The sequence below is a fragment of the Salvelinus sp. IW2-2015 genome, unplaced genomic scaffold (assembly GCF_002910315.2).
Source record: "Salvelinus sp. IW2-2015 unplaced genomic scaffold, ASM291031v2 Un_scaffold83, whole genome shotgun sequence".
Taxonomy (NCBI): domain Eukaryota; kingdom Metazoa; phylum Chordata; class Actinopteri; order Salmoniformes; family Salmonidae; genus Salvelinus; species Salvelinus sp. IW2-2015.
This window is the reverse complement of record NW_019942514.1, coordinates 1,859,963-1,879,577: the sequence shown is the minus strand read 5'-3', so window position 1 is coordinate 1,879,577 and position 19,615 is coordinate 1,859,963. Positions and strand designations below refer to the sequence as shown.

Sequence of the window (19,615 nt, the reverse complement as noted above, 5' to 3'; positions counted from 1 at the left end):
CAGGGCACCAGTACGGGAAAAAAGTTGTGAAAAAGTACGCACTCACTACTGTAAGTTGCTCCGGATAAGCGTGTCTGCTAAATTACTAAAATGTAAACCGGCAAAATGGGGGACAGACAGACACCTTAAACCTGCTAATGGAAGAAAGAGAAGGAGGGTTGGGATGAAAAGCGTAACACAAAGGATTTCAGACTCCATCCTTGGGCTGCTTGGCACTGTGAAGGGACAGCCTATGGGAAGATTCATTCACTCAAATAGATTCATTAATATTGATTGATACTGATTCATATTTGGCCATGATAGTCATTGTGGCCATGTTCGAAAAGTCGCTCAAACTGAAAACCTTACATATGATACCGCATGTCACCATTTTAGGAGAGTATTTATTGTTTTGGTTAGCATAACACTTCGTAGAGCAGTTCATTGGTGCATTCGAAGATTCAATGTGAACAATACTAAAGGGTGCAATGTCCCTGTTTTATAAATGAAAGAGATCCCAAACATAGTGAGAGTGTTTTCGACTGCGGAGCTTCCACAGTAACTTCGGGCGCCCCCGCCGCTCAAGGCATTGGAATGCAAGCATGAGCGCGGGTGAGCATGGAGGCGAGCAGGCAGGGGGGTGAGCGGGCGGGCGGCGAGAGGGGCGCTTCTGGCTTGGCTGGCGGACCTTCTGAGTGGAATCCCTTTGGGGGTGCGAGCTCCCTCTTGCTGGCAGCCCCGAAACAAGCTGGGGGGGGGAAAAGGAGAGAAAAAAGAGAGAGAGAGAGAGAGAGAGGAGAGTTGGGCACAGCGGAGGAACGGGCATCGCTTCACTGGGTGTGACGGATCCAAACGCTGCTCTGGAGACAGAAAGGAGGAGAGGAGCTGTCCACTGAGTCACGGGAGGGGGAAGAGAGACAGAGACAGGGGTCCAGTCCACTCCAGTCCAGTGTGTGTGGGTGTGTTAGAATCAGGCTGTGTGAGTGTGTAAGAGAGAGGGAGAGAGGGACTGACAGCTGGGACTGCTTGATTGATGTGTATGTCAGTTTTACCGGGTCCCTCCTGTGTGTGAGTCACACCTTTGTCTCCTGTGTGTGTGTATGCATGCAGCCATGTGTCTGCTGACTGTGTGTGTGTGTGTGCATTCTTTCTGTTTTCCTTCTGCACACTTGATTCAGTGTGTGTGTGTGTGTGTGTGTGTGTGTGTGTGTGTGTGTGTGTGTGTGTGTGTGTGTGTGTGTGTGTGTGTGTGTGTGTGTGTGTGTGTGTGTGTGTGTTAGAGTGTGTGTGTTTCATAGACCATACCTGATTTATTTATTTATTTTCCATGTATATGACTAGGGTTGCACATTTTGGGGAATATTCAGAGGTGGAAACTTTCCGTGGGAATTAACGGAAATATATGCAAATTAATATTGATTCCATTTAAATGCAGATGTTTTTTGCATTGGATATATTTACCATATCATATGGAGACAGAAACATTTGACCTTATCATAAGTAGACATAATTGCAAATGATTAAATCCTTCCAATAGAAGAAAATAATAATAATTTAGTTACAAATTGAACTTTAATTAAATGAGTTGACTCTACACATGGGAAGATTTCACTGAACAACAAAAGAAAGGGATTATTGAATGATCCCCAATGATCCATCGCATCTCCCAAAAACGTTTTCAACATACATCTGTAAAATGATAGTCTAGAAACTAAAGCTTTGGTTGTCTTCCTCTCAGGCTTCCATGTCTTCTTCCTGGACCTCCTCAATGTCCACCGCTTGAACATCAGACTCTGAGGCCTCATCTTCACTGTCACTTTCCAACCTTGTTGAGGATGGCTCATTGTCAGACTCAAAAAGCCTTAAATTTGCCCGGATGGCCACCAATTTTTCAACCCTTGTAATGGTCAGCCTGTTGCGTGCTTTGGTGTGTGTGTTCCCAAACAAGGACCAGTTGCGCTCTGAGGCGACTGATGTTGGTGGGATGTGGAGGATGATGGAGGCAACAGGGGAAAGAGCCTCAGATCCACAAAGTAACCTTCCACCAGGTGGCTGATGAGATATGTTGGCACCACTGCCATATTGCATCTCCATCCCAAAGCCCTTGCTTGGAAGTGTACTTCACCAGACTGCCAAGAACATTGCCCTCATCCAGGCCAAGGTGGCGAGACACGGTAGTGATGACACCATAGGCCTTGTTGATCTCTGCACCAGACAGGATGCTCTTGCCAGCATACTTGGGGTCCAACATGTACGCTGCGGTGTGTATGGGCTTCAGGCAGAAGTCTTCACRCTTTTTGATGTATTTCAGAACTGCAGTTTCCTCTGCTTGGAGCAACAGTGAAGTGGGCAGGGCAGTACGGATTTCTTCTCTGTCATCTGCAAGCAGAGTCTGAACATCAGACAGGATGGCATTGTCTCCCTCAATCCGTGCAATGGCTACTCCTATAGGTTTCAGGTGTTTCGGGCTGCTTACCACTCTCTCCCAAAATACATCATCCAGGAGGATCCTCTTGATGGGGCTGTCCATATCGGCAGACTGTGATATGGCCATTTGTTGGAGAGACCCCTTCCCCTCTAGGAGACTGTCAAACAGGATGACAAAATCAAATCAAATTTTATTTGTCACATGCGCCGAATACAACAGGAATACCTTACAGTGAAATGCTTACTTACAAGCCCTTAGCCAACAATGCACTTTTAAGAAAATAAAAAATTAAGAAAAAGGTAAATGATAAGAAAAACAAATAATTAAAGAACAGCAGTGAATAACAATAGCGGGGTCAGTGTTTCAATGTGCGGGGACACCGGTGTCGAGGTAATTGAGACCCCAACGGGTGTTGCTGGGAAGCTTCAATGTGGTGGTCTTATTCTTCTCACTTATTTCACTTATTTCTTCTCACAAATAACCACGACAACTTAAATCTACCGTCAAACTCAGGGTTTATTAGTAAACACACGGTAATGGGGGGGCACTGGAACCAATGTACACCTCAAAGTACTGCAGAGCCAACAACAAAGCAAGAGCTTCCTGTTCTATTGTGGCATAACTTGTTTGACATTTGTTAAACTTTCGAGAAAAATAACAAACGGGATGATCCAACCCACTCTTGTCCTGCTGCAGTAGAACAGCACCAGCACCTCTGGCACTAGCATCGACCTCAAGTTTAAACGGTTGCTCAAAATCCAGAGCAGCAAGTACAGGAGTATTACACAAGAGTGCTTTAGCAGATTCAAAAGCTATCTTACAATCCGGAGACCACACAAATGATTTAGCCGGACTGAGCAAATCGGTCAATGGAGCAACTACCGCAGAGAAATTTTGACAGAAACTACGGTAGTAGCCAACCATCCCTAAAAAGCGGCGTAGCTCTCGTCTGGTGGTAGGTGCGGGAAATGCAGTTATAGCCAAGACCTTTGCATCACCGGTTGACAGTGGGGAGAGTGGATCAAAACGGGGCAATGTGGCTGGAGCTTTAGCCTCGCCCTCAGACACCACTGGGCTTAGAGGAGCAGCAACATCCCCTACAGGGGTAGTAGGCTCAGGCAGCGGTAATACAAGCACCTGCTCTTCCAACAAAACATTTAACACTAGTTGTTTAACCTCCGCTTTAACTAAACTCGGCGGAATCGATAACGAATAATGGTCAGCCAAGTTCATTAAATCAACTCTACGACATTTTCCAAAAACCTCCCACGAAGGGTTATCCAAAAAGGACTTCAAATCAAAAGTAGCCATCTTGAACTACCACACAAGAGCCAACAAATAGCAAACACTAATGCTACTTCAGCTATGACGCTCAACACTGAACTATACCACTACAACAATTTGCACGAGCGTCATGGGTGTCAGTAAAGACAGATCCCGGATGAGCCCCCACTTCTGTTGAACTCTGCATCCAGAAATGAGTAGATAAAGCATGTCTGGTTGGAGGGGTGTATGCTGGGCGAAGAACATTCAGAAATCTCTTCCAATACACATTGCCTGTGAGCATCAGAGGTGAACCAGTTGCATACACAAGCTCGAGCCAAGACATTCATTCAGCATTTCTCTGACTACGATTCCTCCATTGAGTCAAAAAAACGTCTTGATTCCAGCGAGGACCGGTGAGCTCGTTGCATATCGATAAGGTGTCTTGATTCATAATTTTTCACCTCAAATAGAAGTAGAGAGACTTTTGTCTGAGGTTGCTTGTTGTGAGCGGTGAGGGAACTTTATGGACTTGGCCAGATGATTCTGCATCTTTGTTGCATTCTTCACATATAATTTGGCACAGTATTTTGCAAATGTACACAGCTTTTCCTTCTACATTAGCTGCAGTGAAATATGTCCCACACATTCAGATAGTGCCCGTGGCATTTTCCTTTAAAGATTAGAAAAGAAATGTTGAAAAAAAACAATGTACAGATAAATAGTTTAAGCAGTTAGATGAAGCAACTCCTTTGTAAGTTAAATATTTAAAATCAAACATGTTGGAAACAGGTGAATTAACACTCTAAGTTAGCAGGCCTCAAGCAAGCTAAAACCACATTGTAGCAAAAACTAACTAGCAGAAATTGTTAACAAGTTAGAAAATTATTTAAACACACTTTGCTGTAGGCTACTATTTTACTAGTTAACAAAAAATAATGTATTTCATATCAAATATACCACCCAGTATTGTAATCAAAACTTACCAGAAAGCATGTAGTCCTGGCTCAGACAGTGTAGTAGTGTGGGCTCAATAGCATCTCATTAGTGTCCAAGATCTTGAGAATCAGCTGTACATGTGATGGAGAGTGCACTGCACGTGTGACGGAAAGAATGCACTGTGCATGCAAAGGGTTGCAATTCCATTGAATTGGGGATAGTTTAACCAAAATATGCCACAAGACCTAGAATTGCGCTTATGTGTATCCCACAAAAAAGGTTCACTGTTTAAAGCTAACTTTTTGGATGAATTATAGCAAAATCCCAAAATTCCAAGGCTTTAACTTCCATGGAAAAATTCTGGAAATTTACTGAAAAGTTTCCGCCTTTGCAACCCTATATCTGACCCTCAGCTTGCTTATGCTTTGTGTTGCATATGTGAATGTGAGTCTTACTGCACCAGCTGAGTGTGTGAATATGGGTTTGTATATTGTGTGTGTATGTGTGTAACAGCTGACCCTGAGCAGGACCCACTCTCCGGATGCCTCCGGCGGCTTGTTGAAGCTTTCGGGTCCTGGCAGCTGCAGGCAGCCAGAGAGTTGCCCCCCCCCCCCCCCCCCCGGTGCTGTGTGCTTTTGGCAACTTCGACTCGAAACAGAAACAGTTTGCTGTGGCTCCCACGCTGCCTCTAGCAATAACATGTATCTCAAGTGGATTTGCGCGCGCGTGCGTGTGACTGTGCGCTCCTCTTCACACAGAGGCTACATTCTAATCAGGCAGCGTTAATGGGCAGACTTCCAAACACTAGCGGTGCTGAGCAAATTTAATATATTACATGTGATGCTGGGGGAATATTTTGAAGTAACATTTCCACATTCAGCTAGACCATTATATCTATGTAATAGCTGTTTGTGTCAATTAATTGATTTCAGAGGAGAAAAGGAACATATTTTAGAAAATCATTTCTATAGTTTGATGTGTAAGTGGGGCATGCGAAATAATTTACAAGATGATGATGATAATGATCACACAAATAAACGATCAATCAGACTCCTCACAGTAGGATAGATGAAAAGCTGTGTTCACCGATAATATTCTATTCAATACAGACCTATTGAATGGAAATATCTATGGAATGGAGTTGTGTGAGTTCATGTGTGACTATGATGTGTTCTACATTGTTATGGCCTGGGTTGCATTCCTTTTGTCACACCGTAGAAAAACCTTTTGCAACGGGAAAAAAATAGCACCTTTCGTGCCTAATGAACACAATCATCTGGTTTGTCCCCAGGTTTGACAGGACACACTGAGGTGGTGAGGGTGGTCTTCTCCCCCGAGGACATCAGTCTGGAGGAGCTACTCAAGGTGTTCTGGGAGAGCCACGACCCCACTCAAGGTAGCACCTTACACACACACACACACACACACACATACACATACACGATGCACACATACAAAAGAAAAGTTGCCCTCCTCAGACAGGACCCAATCCCGGGGGGCCCAGGGTGTATTAGAGCAGAAGGAAGCATGGGTGTGTGTGTGTTTCTGTGTGTGTGTGTGTGTGTGCGTGCGTGCGTGCGTGCGCGCACATGTGTGATGGCAGTGGGGGTTGGGTGAGTCTCAGGAGGGTAAGTCAACGACAGACTGTGTTAATGTGTCTGGGAGCCAATCATCCATGAGACTGACGGCGGGGGTAGTTTGTGTTTGTTCCTCAAACCTTCCATGACTAGGCTTCCGCCAAATAATATAATAATACAAATATATTATAATACAAATATAGAATAATATATGTTTTGCATGTTTTGGAATATTTTCATTCTGTACAGGCTTCCTTCTTTTCACTTTGTCAATTAGGTTAGTATTGTGGAGTAAATAAAATGTTGTTGATCCTTCCTCAGTTTTCTCCTATCACAGCCATTAAACTCTATAACTGTTTTGAAGTCACCATTGAACTCATGGTGAAATCCCTGAGCAGTTTCCTTCCTCTCCGGCAACTGAGTTAGGAAGGACACCTGTATCTTTGTAGTGACTGGGTGTATTGATACACCATCCAAAGTGTAATTAATAACTTTACCATGCTCAAAGGGATATTCAATGTCTGCTTTTAGAATTTTTACCCAATAGGTGCCCTTCTTTGTGAGGCATTGGAAAACCTCCCTGGTCTTTGTGGTTGAATCTGTGTTTGAAACTCACTGCTCAACCTGAGGGACCTTACAGATAATTGTATGGGTGGGGTAAAGAGATGAGGTAGTCATTCAAAAATAATGTTAAACATTATTATTACACAAAGAGCAACTTATAATGTGACTTGTTAAGCACATTTTTACTCCTGAACTTATTTAGGCTTGCCATAACAAAGGGGTTGAATACTTATTGACTCAAGACATTTCGGCGTTTCATTTGTAAATCATTCAGAAAAATTCAGAAAAATATTCCACTTTGACGTTATGGGGAAGTGTTTGTAGGCCAGTGACAGAAAATCTTAATCTAATACATTTTAAATGAAGGTTGTAACACAACAAAATGTGGAAAAAGTCAAGGGGTGTGAATACTTTCTGAAGGCACTGTACATACGCACACACACACACACACACACACACCACACACACACACACACACACACACACACACACACACACACACACACACACACACACTTCTTCTTCTCATTGTGTGTTTGGGAGCGTGCATGCGTGTGTGAGATCTCTGCCTTTTTGCCTTGCCTCAGTTCAGAAGGGCTTAGTCCCAACAACGTGATGTCGAACTGCATAGCCTCCACCAATCACGGCTAGGATAGCAACATTCCCAGCCAACCAGATACTCCCAGCAGCCTCCTCTTTGTGCCCTGTTTCCATATTCAGTAACACACTTAATCTGGTGAGTTCTCTTGGATGTTGCATAAAGACGTACGTGCATACTCTCAACACAAATGAGAAGTTTGTTCTTTCTGTCTACTCACCAACACCCTCCATTTCTCTTTCTTTATTTCTTTCTCTTTCTCTCACACACACACACACACACTCTACTCTTATACACACACTGCTGTGTCGTAAAATGATCAAACCCTGTATGTGACATCTGCATATGGAAATACTAAAATGTAACGTTTGTTCCTGTGTGGATTCGAAAACTACTGTACTGAGAGCTTGGTAGATTCTCTTGGGCGCGTATACGCAGGTACATCATCACACACATTACGTGTACGCACTCTCAAAACGCATTCACACACATACAGAGCACACACACACACACACACATACATGAAGAGACGCATACAGACAGACAGACACACACACACACGTACAGAGAGCACACACACGCTTGGCTGCTTCAGCAGTTCGTTACCTCCTTGTTAAAAGAGGGACCCAACCCCCTGTTCTCTCAGCGGACCCCGGGGCTCTCAATCTGTCTGGAGGATAAGAGCATCTTATCTCCCCTTCCTTACCCATCCACCCCTCTCCTCCTCCCATCCCTCCATCCCCCTCTCCTCCTCATCCCCTAACACCCCAGAGCTGATGCTTTCCTCTCCTCTCCTCTTCCCTCCTTTCTTCTCCTCTCATTTCCACTCCTTTTCTCTGCTCTCATTTCCTCTCCCCTTCTCTCCTCTTCTCCTCATTCCCCTCTCCTCTTGTCCCGTCAGCACATCCGCAGAGGAGAGAGGCGCAATGAGTCGACCGCTCCCCCCGAGGCCGTCCCGCTCATCTTCACGCTCCCCTTTTTATGTCTTAGTCACTCTCTCCTCTCCTCATCCTCTCTCTCTTCCCCCATCATCAACCCCCACTCTTCATCTTATCCCCCCTTTGTCTCCTCTCGTCTGTTTTTTTTTTCTCCTTCCCCCTCTTTCTCGTTCTTTCGTACATTTTTTGAAGACATGCCCGCCATGTGTCTGGCTGCCAATGCTGCTGCGTCAGTGAGCAAGGCAACAAAATGGCCGACGCAACCGTTTTCTTCAGAGGATGGCGATGCGCTCGCTGTGTGACTGTTGAAGTGATAGACCTGGGCCACGTTCAGTAGGCTCCGTGTGTCAATCGTTGCAGATAGAAATGGCATGAATAGAGCTGACCTGATTCCTTATTACTACATGTCAGAGAGGCATGTTTGTTCTACATAATGTATCTGAATGTGCCACAATGTTGTGTCCTGCTCAATTGCGGGCCTGTTTATGCTAGTACAGACCGAGGAACCTGTATTTGCATTGATGTATTTTCCATGTTTCTCTTCACTAGGTTCCATTTGTTTATTGTTTCGTTCTGCGAGTTAGCTTATGCATGGACATACACAGAGGTAAGAGATAGGTTTTGCAGTATAGGGCATATAAGTACGTAAATGCCTCCCTCTACCTCCCACACACATGCTGAAGACGGCAAACAACATCACGGATGTGAATGTCGAGATGATTCCACATAAATCAAATCGCCAAACGCGTCAACTAACTGCGGGCCCCTTTTTATTTGCCATCTTTCTACCTCCCCCTATAAACCAGTGACGACATCACACATTCGTCTGCTACCATCCATCCATCCCATCTTACCTCCCCTCCTCCCCAGCTGGAAAAGACACGCGTCCCTAATGACACACATCTCCCCCCACCATATTTTAGGGGAACCCCCTATCTAAAGCGAGACGCCCCCTTGGGGGGTGACCTTAACCCCTGCCCCCCCTCCCGCACCCCTCCGTCATGCTGAAAGTGGCCCACTCCCCCTCTCATTACCACGTGTCACTTCATTACTGACGACGGGTAGGGTGACAGGTCGACTTTATGGAGATTGTCTGTGTTGTGGTAGTAGGTGAGGCCTCCCGGTGTGGCGTTAATATCTCATTGAGGAGATGAATTAGCTTGTGATGAGACACAACAAACAATCACCAGACATGTACCCGGTGAACCCCCCCAAATACACCAATATGTGGTGATAGGAGGTGAGGTTTTTGTACACACACACACACACACTGACTAGACTGACGCTTGAAGACCCCAAGTGGTGTGTTGTGCATTGATATACTGTTCATTTTAGCAGTAGTACATATGGTTGTACAGGTAGTACAAGGACCAAGCTTTTTGTTGTTAGTAGTGGTGGGGTGCCTTAGTGTGAAGCAGTAACAGTATGGTTTTATTTAGAGCACACACACACACACACACACACACACACACACACACACACACACACACACACACACACACACACACACACACACACACACACACACACACACACACACACACACACACACACACAGGGTTGTGTTACTATAGTGGGAAGACTTGGACTACACAGTGATCAAATCAAATTGCATTTGTCAGATGCGCCGATTACAAAAGTGTAGACTTTACCGTGAAATGCTTACTTACTCGCCCTTTCCCAACAACGCAGTTCAAAAGTTCGAACTTTAACAAATGGAGAAACAGAAAGTAGTAACAAGATATAATAGCACAATAAAATAACAACAACATGGCTATATACAAGGAGTACCAGCAGACAAACAGAGCATCTYCCCCTGTCTCTCTCCATGATCCTCAGTGTGTGTGCGTCCGTGCGTCACCCTCAGTCTGCCAACCCTCTGATGAGCAGCTCTGTTCTACTTTAGCAGGGTTAGCTGAAGGGCTAGCTGTACCCTCTTCCTCAATGATCCCCTACTCCTAACCCCTACCCTCTCACCCTGCCAGAGAGAGAGAGAGTGCGTGGTGGAGGGACGGGACGGGTGACTGTGTGTTTGTGTGATTGCCATCCCGCTTGTGCACATTTACACGCACATTTCATTGCGCGTGGGTCCCGAGGGGTCTTTCTTACTTTCTTACGTTTCTCTCTCCTGCGCGTCAGCAACGGGTTACGTAAGACAGGGGCAAAAATAGCAGCAGTGAGTGGAGCGGCTGGTCTCTGGGTTGGCACGCACACTGCTCAAGCAGTCCCGCGGGCCACAGCGCTACCTGGGTACTGGCTGTTGCTCCGACACTGGGGCTTTAGTGGCACTGCGGCTCTCCTCTGTAGTACTATTGCGTTTCTTTAGAATAGAAGGTTAGAATACAATACAATTTGAATACTAGCTATGAACGAAGGAGTTTGGCTTGTGTTTCGTGTGTTTGTCTCTAAAATAGAAAAAGTGTTATTGTGTGTGTAGATATCACTGTGGGCTTAGTTAAGCTATTCTTATCACATCGGATAGCCTTACGCCTAATAGGCTTATTTTTTTTATGTGAGTCGATTGGAATAAAATGGCCTGTGTTTTCTTGGTTCTGTTCTCGGGTGTTAATTATTGCGAGATGTGCAGGGTTATGGTGCAGGATTGCATTGGCTTCCTTGCCAATCCATGCGCTCTGTTCTGCTCTGTCCTAGCTGCCGACTGTGACACTGAGTGACTCTGAGTTGTCCTCGTCTCTGCTCCACTCTCTGCCAGGCACGGAGACATGAGTGTGTGTGTGTACGTATATTTGCGTGCAAAGGCGCGTGACACTGCCGACAGCAGGGTGAGAAGGGAACTAAAGAGAGGCCAGAGAGGAGGAGAGGAACGTGGCGAGAAGGAGCGGCTAATCGGAGCACTTTAAGTTGTTAACGGGATAAGGGACTATTCCTGTAAATATGCCAAAGAGGACTTAGCTGGCCGGGTCCGGGGGGGGTGCACGGGGAGGATAAAGACTGTCGGATGGGGACACATTTACACCATAACACCGTCTCCATCAAACATAGTTTGCTGTCTTTTGGCTTGAGTGTTTAAAACAAGGTGTTAAGCACTGAGGGGCTGAGATGGTGGTGGGGGTGTCTGCCATTTTGTTTTCTGAATTATGGTTCATCATCATTTCGAGTAGACCTTTCTCCCTCTGTTCTCTTCCCTCTTTCCACCCCTACTCCTCGTCCTCCTCCCTCCCGTTTGCCTTCTTTTTTTTTATATAGCAGCCGGCGTGCCCCTTAATCTGATTAACTTCTTACCGTTTCATCCACTTTTTTGCCTGCAACTGAAAAACACACAAATCTGTGCATAGCATAAGGCCTACACAAACGTGCACACACACGTTTCAAATACACACACACACACACTCAGACCTATGCACACACATACCCACCCACGTTTCACAGACACACACACACACACACATACACACGCACTCTTCATCCGGCCACGCGATTTCATCAGAGTGGCAGAGAGAGATGAAAGAAAGAGAGAGGGGCAGAGAGAGAAATAGAGGAAAGAGACAGAAAGGAACGAAAGAAAGAAAGAGGCTTTTAGGATGTATCCACATCCAACAACTGCCAGAAGTAGAAAGCTGCAGGGACTATAGTGTGTACGTATGTGCTGGAGTTAGTGCTGAAAGAGATTTTCTTTCTGGAGAATGGAGAAGTAGGAAATCTCTTGAGGGTTTAAAGCACAACCAAGAGGGCTGTGTACCAAATGGCACCCGATTCCATCTACTTTGGGCCCGGGGCCCATAGGGCTGTGGTCAACGGTAGTGCACCACATAGGGAACAGGGTGCCATTTGGGACGCAGACGAGATGTGTTGTTGGGGAGAGTTGTCACTACTAACTAGTAATCTCCCTAGAGCTCAGAAAACAAACTTTTTATCGCCCAACTTTTGTTGCCACATTGAGATTTTTTTTGGGGGGGGGGTTGTTTTTTTGGGAGGGGGGGTTCATTTTTTGTGAAGTCGTTCGTTTTTTTTAAAGAACCCAATTTTAATTAGGGCTTGGTGGTGCGTAGGTTAGGTGGGTGACCTTTTGTGAAATGTGGGGCGGGTGGGGTAACCCCTAGCCCCCTCTACACCCCCCATTATCCCCTCTGTTTTCAGAAGCAAGGCACTCATGAATTATTCAAGAGGAGCAGGGAGGCTCTCATTAATAATTTCTGATGCTCTTTGATGGATGGTGGAGAAAAATAAGGGCCCTTAAAAATAAAGGAAGGGGAAGAGAAGGAAAGAGGGCAAAGATGGGGAGTTTTTAAGTATTAGATTATTTTGGGGGCTCTGAGGAGTTCTTAAAGGAAGAGTAAGAGGGATCAAATGTGACATGATTTACAATATTTAATCGGGATATAGGATGAAGTGTAATGATGCCGTGGATCATGTCATGGAGTCCTTGGTTTCATCATTGTCTCCCTCTACGCCATCACAACCTCCGAATTGGAAACTATAACAATTTATTTTATTCTACTTTATTCCATTCTATTCTATTCTGTTCCATTCTATTTTATTAATTTCATTTAATTATATTCTATTTTATTTTATTCCATTCTATTCTATCTATCTGCTCTCCTCCTATATTCATCTCTCCCTCTTCCCCCTTTTTAAAAAAAACTAAGTTTACCTGAGTCCCTTTTGCTTCCAAAATATTTGTTTTCAACCGTTTGTCATCCTGCGTCATGGTGAAAGCCATGTGGGGCATGAAGTGGCAACGGCGATGGTCACTGTGGCGGTGGCTGGTTAGGGACCCTAGGAGGTCACGCGGGAAGGTCACGCGGAACGGTCGGCGGCGCTGCGGGACCAGCGCTGGGGCAGCCAATCAGAGAGCGTTGTTGTGCCCTTTGATGAAGGTGTTTTGGCGGCAGCCATAAGCCTTATCACACTGACGGGAGCTGGGGGTAAGATGGCCTTCATCCAGCCCTGCAGAGAGAGAAGGAGAGAGAGAAAGAGAGGGACAGAGGGAGGGTGAAAAAGAAATATKACGGAGGGATAGGAGAAAGGGATCAGAAGCAGGACAGAGAGTGATAGTGAAAGAACAAATAGGAGAGTGAAATTGAAGGGAGGGAGGGATGTGAAGAAGGACCAGAGAGGGGAAGATGGTGAAAGAGGGAGAGAGAGCGAGAGAGAGAAAGAGAGCGATGAATAGAGGGACAGACTGCCTAAAAGAGACTCTGATGCCATTCGATGCCAAACGTCCCCTAGGATAGTGGCATTTCAAAAGTAGAAAATAGAAGCAAGCTTTTTGGCCACTTAGCAGTACATATACGGGAGCCAAGTCTTCTCCAACGCGTCTGATGTAAAGCTGATGAAAATATTGACAAACTGCAGAGCACAGCTTGACAAGCCGTGCTAGCAGACTGAGAATGGGAAACAGATACACTGTCTATCCTCCACTACTGTATCTACAACACAAGAGAAAGAGCTGCACTTCTATAGAAATAGATGTATGGAGATGTTTAAATTGGTAACTCAATGACAAATGTAATTTCTGTTCAGTTGAAATGTTGACTTACAATTGGAATATTTTTTCATACAATATGGAAATGTAGCTAGGTGATGTAGAAAATGTATGCTAAAATCTTGAACAATCAAGTCTGCTCCTTCATGGCAAAAATATGATGTGTATATCACAATATTTGTTAGCACTTCTACTATAATTACCTGCATTGTCTGTCTCGTCTGTGTGTTTTCAGGTATGAAGCAGCAGGCAGACTATGGAACCCAGTACCGTTCAGCCATTTACACCTCCACTCACGCTCAACAGGAGCTGGCTCTCAACACCAGACAAGCCTACCAAGAGGTACTGAAAACCTTCTAACCCTACGCGCTCTACACTAACAAACACACACACACACCCGTGTGCACTCACACACACATAGACGCAATGCACGCCAGTGGCTGTCGGTGCCGTTTAAGATGAGGGAGGACGATTATATTTTTTTATGAGCATGGCCTTATTTCTATTGAATATTGGATGACTGTCATTCATATTCCCTTCACCGAGACCAATGTAACATCGATATGTTTAGGCTACTACATGATACTCAAATATTCCCTATACCCATCATGAGGTTGCTACAACCTAGCTTATGAATGAAAGTTTACAACGTARGTACACATAAGTCAAGATAATCATTTGGGGTGACTGACTGACACATTTCATACCGCCTTGCACACTCTTTCCTGCATCTAGCTGATCTAGGGTGTGATCATTGGTCCAACAATTTGCAAATGAGAGTTTCTATTGGACAGATTCAGGTATGTTTATCCCCGTTTCATTCCGTTTGCTAGAGTTTAAGAAAAAAAATTCAACAGAATCAGTGGAATGGACACACCCCTGATCACACGTAAACACAATTCACTTTCATAGCAGCCACGTTGTATTCCTTGGAGCATCTAGGCGCTCTCCTCCTCTCACCTTTTCCCTTCGCTTGTGGACTTCAATGCATAACAGCTGTCTGTCACCAGGTGAAAAAATCTTTCCAAGCCAAACCATATCATAACCGCTGACCGCTACACACAGCCTACATCGTTGTCACCATATTAGCTAAAGTAACGTCATAATCAACATACTGTAGCTAATAGAACTAACGCGTTAGTAAACCCGCTACAATCATGCAGTACAGTGTGTACAGTCAGTAAGCAGTTTAGCAGTTACATCTACGGGCCCCGGTGGCAATAAAGGTGTAAAACCAAAAGCTTATCTTGACTTGGAAGAGTTCCAGTGTTGGATAGTCATAGCCAGCTAGCTAACATAGCATCCCTCTGTTTGATCCGGGTGTTTGAGTAGGCTAAACTAGCTAGTTGCATTTGCTAGCTAAGTAAGTGAAAGTGTTTTTTTTTTTTAAATCTCTCTCTCTTGCTTCTTCTTCATTTTTGAAGAAATCAATTTGTTCAAAACTGTTCAACTACCGTCTTTCTCTCTCTTTGAGTCAATAGTCTCCTGGCACCTACTACCAAAACCCGTTCAAAGGCACTTACATCTTTTGTCTTGCCCATTCACCCTCTGAATGGCACACACACACACACAATCCATGTATTAATGTCACAAGGCTTAAAAATCATTCTTTAACCTGTCTCCTTCCCTTCATCTACACTGATTGAAGTGGATTTAACAGGTGACATCAATAAGGTATCATAGCTTTCACCTGGTCAGTCTATGTCATGGATAGAGTAGGTGTTCCGAATGTTTTGTCAGTGTACTCACATACACTGTTATCTAACACTACACTTCTAACACTTCGCCTCTTACACTAGGATAACAGTTTTGTTTTTTGCCCTAGCACTACATAAGAATAAGAATAACAATTAACTCATCATCAAGCTTTGATTATTTGAACCAGCTGTGTAGTGCTAGCGCAAAAACCAGGGTCTCCAGGAACGAGTTTGGGAAATACTAGTTTAAACAAACCTAAATCTCTGCTTTTCGTTGACATTACGTCATTATTAGGGACTTTTGATATCACAAGTGCCGCTGTGTAAAAACACGGAATACTTTTTGCTCCTCAGGTTCACTTGTCTCCAGCAAGTCATGATTCATTGCCAGCAAATGATAACCCTTCAATATCATAGAACCACTTGCAGTCATCACCAAAGTAGCCATGTCATGGTACAGACACACCGAGAAATCTTACTGCCGATAGGTACTTACTGTAGCACCGTGGGAGSCCTTTCCTTCTCTTGCTAGAATAAAAGACGCCCCTGCTGTGTTCCCGACCTGGTACCGACGAACCTGCAGTTTGTAGTTCGCAATGCTCGTCAGTGGTCGAGAACTTGACTTTGAGCCAATCAGAGAACACAAACCTCCACATGGGAAAGCCGACAGAAGTGACAAGAAAAATGGAAAAAAGAGGGCACTTTTCCCGGTGTTATCCAACCCCTATTTCACAAGAATTGTTTTAACTAAAACAATAAAGCCTTATAATACGTCTTTACATCTTACATCTAGCTTTGGATTTTTGTGCTTGAAGGATTTTTTTTGTTAGGTTCAGTTTGATAATGTGCACCAGGCAGTCACACACACTTCATATGAAACAAGTGGGGTGGTAAGTGCAGCACAATGCACACAACACTAAATGCWTTACCAAGCTAGTGGTATATCAAGATTTTGATGAAATAATTTAATTCTCTCTCCATTATTCCATGGTTAGTGCTATCCGGGATCCTTGGGACATCCCTACCCTGAACCCTAAACTGAAAAATAACCCTTACCTAACCTTAACCCTTACCTTAACCATTTTCAATTTCAAGGATCCCCACTTAGCATTATCCCTTCCTGCTTGCTAGCTAACATTAGCTAAATGGTTAGCAGCGCCATTTAGCACAATGTAGCTAGGTACTCCACCGACTCTCTACAGTTAACAGGCAGCTTAATTCAAAAACAAATCCATTGTGATTTAATTATAATGATGCTACTTATCTAGTTGAGGCCATCTGGTTAGTATCAACAAGGGCTTACTACATATTCTAGCTAGCTAGCAACAATGTTAGAACAGCTGCTAATTAGCTCAATAGCTACAGGCACAAGTCAACAAGCCACTGCCACCTTGTGGCCTGGAGTATTTAAACAAAGCAAATTGGAGGTAGAACTGTTCTATGTGAACAACAAAAAGTTAACTTCCATCACTCTGGGCAGAGGTGGTAAGTACCTATCGGCAGTCAGATTTCTAAGTGTGTCTGACCCTTTAGTCTACAGAGGTACCATTTTGGGCCTCTCCCTATCAGTTGCACTGAGGAGACAGTGAAATGCTTGACACAGCAGAGGCCTCAGCAGGGTTTGTGACTGAGCGGGACTTGTCCCTCTTGTCCCTCTTGTTTTCTGTTGAGTCAGGTCACTGGGCTCTTGGCTGACACTGAGGTTACAGAGGTGACAGGGCATGTCCTACTGTCCTTCTGTGACAGTCTGGACGGACAGACGGACCTAGCCCTCACCCCCTCGTCCCTTGGGTTCTGGGGGGGGGGTGGGGGGGGGTCATGATATATGTGTGTGGATGGTTCCTGGGTGTGAGGTTCATGTGGTGTGTGTCTCATTACGATTTGGGAAAGGAAAGGGGATACCTAGTCAGTTGCCACTGAATGCATTCAATTTGTCTTCCGCATTTAACCGTAACCCTCTGAATCAGTTTGTGTTTGGTGTGTGTGTGGGGGGGGGGGGTTCAGCGGCCTTTTGACAGCCCTTCAGTCTCGGCTCTGTGATCTGATTGCGTCCCCTCCCTGTCCCCTCCTAGCTCCCTCGTCCCCTGTCTTTTGGTCCCAGCTGCCACCCCTGCCTGACATTTGACCCTGCCCAAGGCCAAGGCTGGTGGGTGGGGGGGGGGTCGCTGACACAGTAACTGACAGCCACCAGTCCATGACCGCTGACCCTGGACCGATCAGTTACCATGGCGATCCCATTCCCTCATTTCCTATGAATTCCCATTTAGGACGGGATGGAGGAATGGATTAGGGATATACATGTGCATCTCCAGAGTAGGTTTTGGATTAGAGAGAGAGAGAGAGAGAGAGAAGCGAGAGAGCGAGAGAGAGAGAGAGAGAGAGAGAGAGAGCGAGAGAGAGAGAGAGAGAGAGAGAGAGAGAGAGAGAGAGAGAGAGAGAGAGAGAGAGAGAGAGAGAGAGAGAGAGAGAGAGAGAGAGAGAGAGAGAGAGAGAGAGAAAGGCAGAGAAGAGAGAGAGAAGAGAGAAGAGAGAGAGAGAGAGAGAGAGAGAGAGAGGAGAGAGAGAGGGAGAGAGGAAGAAGAAGGAGAGACGCAGGGTGTCAATCTAAGATGGGGTGAATAGGCGAGATGGCTTGTTTCACAACCTGGCCTCCAGGAGAAAAGGTCAGAGGTAGGTAGAGGCTAACCGTTAACCCCAGTCCTTGTTCATTAGAGAAGGCTAACGGTTAACCCAGTCATTGTCATTGAGAGGCTAACTGCTAAGCCCAGTCATTGTCATTGAGAGGCTAACTGCTAAGCCCAGTCATTGTCATTGAGAGGCTAACCGCTAACCCCAGTCATTAGCTGTACGTGCTTGCTGCGGTTGGGGCCGTTCAAGATCACAACGGTCAAAGCAGTTGACAATAAACTGTTGAAACAAATGTTTGCTTCTCAGGGAGCTTGAGGCCTTGTTGGTTAGTTTTGAACAATTGCATATTTTAGAGAGATGTTTGTTTTGTAAGCCTGGGTCATATTCATTCGGCACTGAAATGGACAAAAACGGAATAAAACAGAGAAGGACTGCTAGGACTACTTGTCCAATAAGAAACACTTATTTCAGATTTGTGTTGCAAAATGTTTTTCGATGCATACCTTAATGAATAGAGCCCTGCCGCAGAAGGACTACCGTCTCTCTGCGACAACTTAAATGGTTAGTCTTTTCTATATACCTCAAGTCCTCATTCGTACAGTGCCAAAGCACATCTGATGGGTTTCAAAGAATCTGACCGTTGCATAATAGCTGATGTAATGTGAAATTACTATTGCTCTGCCGTCTCATTACGATTTGGTGCTCTGTGTGTGTGTGTGTGTGTGTGTGTACTGCACGCACGTCCACTGCAAGCATGACTGTGTGTGCTTACGTGTGTGCGTGCGTGTGTGTATGTACAGTGCCCGTGTGTGTATGTGTGCGTGCCCCCCTAAAAGCACATCCTCGTCCTTGGAGAGATGTGGTTGGCTTGGCAATAGGTACTAGAGGCTGCCCAAGATTCTGCCACACACACACACACAGACGCACGTACACACAGCCCAATGAATAATTAACCCTTACAAGGCTCCTTCCTTTTGCAGGGCTTTCAGTTTCTTAACTTCGGTACAGCGGCACAAAAAAGATAGTGTGCGTATTTAAAGCAACAACAAAAAATAGAGAGGCAGAAAAGCTTGTTTAAGCGTGATAAGAGGGGAGGGCATGGAGGAGAGGAGAGGGGGAGGAGGAGAGGAGGTGGAGAATTCACTATAATGAAATTTGAAATGTGCGGATGGTCGGCAGAGAACATCGAGAGACTCTCTGGAGCAGCGCTTGCTGGGGTGCTCCAGGAAGCACCATTAAACGTTCCGGTACCTATACAACCCCCCCGCCTACCCACACCCACCCGCTCAGAAGGAATGCTCAGACCCGCAACAAATGGTAGTACACACTCACATTTCCCCGGACCCCCACACGCACACACAACTCTATCTTCTGTCTCTCTCTCTCTCTCTGATTTCATCGGTGCTCTTAGTCATCTGTCTCTACCTGTATCTCTCTCTCATGTCTCTACACTGTCATACTCTGTTCATTCTCGATGCTGCGTCTCTCTCTCTCTCATGGTCTTCTTCTCTCTCTGTCTCTTTTCTCTGTCTCTCTCTCTCTCTTGTTCGTGGCTCTC

At 45.2% G+C, this 19,615-nt stretch overlaps 1 protein-coding gene across 2 annotated transcripts in view; it reads left to right on the top strand.

Moving 5' to 3' along the window:
• Positions 1-19,615, top strand: part of msrab (methionine sulfoxide reductase Ab) — a 53,650-nt gene that overhangs the window by 13,398 nt on the left and 20,637 nt on the right. For both annotated transcript variants that reach the window (XM_024135086.2, XM_070438012.1), the window contains exons 4-5: positions 5,901-6,005; positions 13,968-14,074. In XM_024135086.2, coding sequence (XP_023990854.1) covers positions 5,901-6,005; positions 13,968-14,074 — 212 coding nt within the window. The remainder of the gene's footprint in view (positions 1-5,900; positions 6,006-13,967; positions 14,075-19,615) is intronic.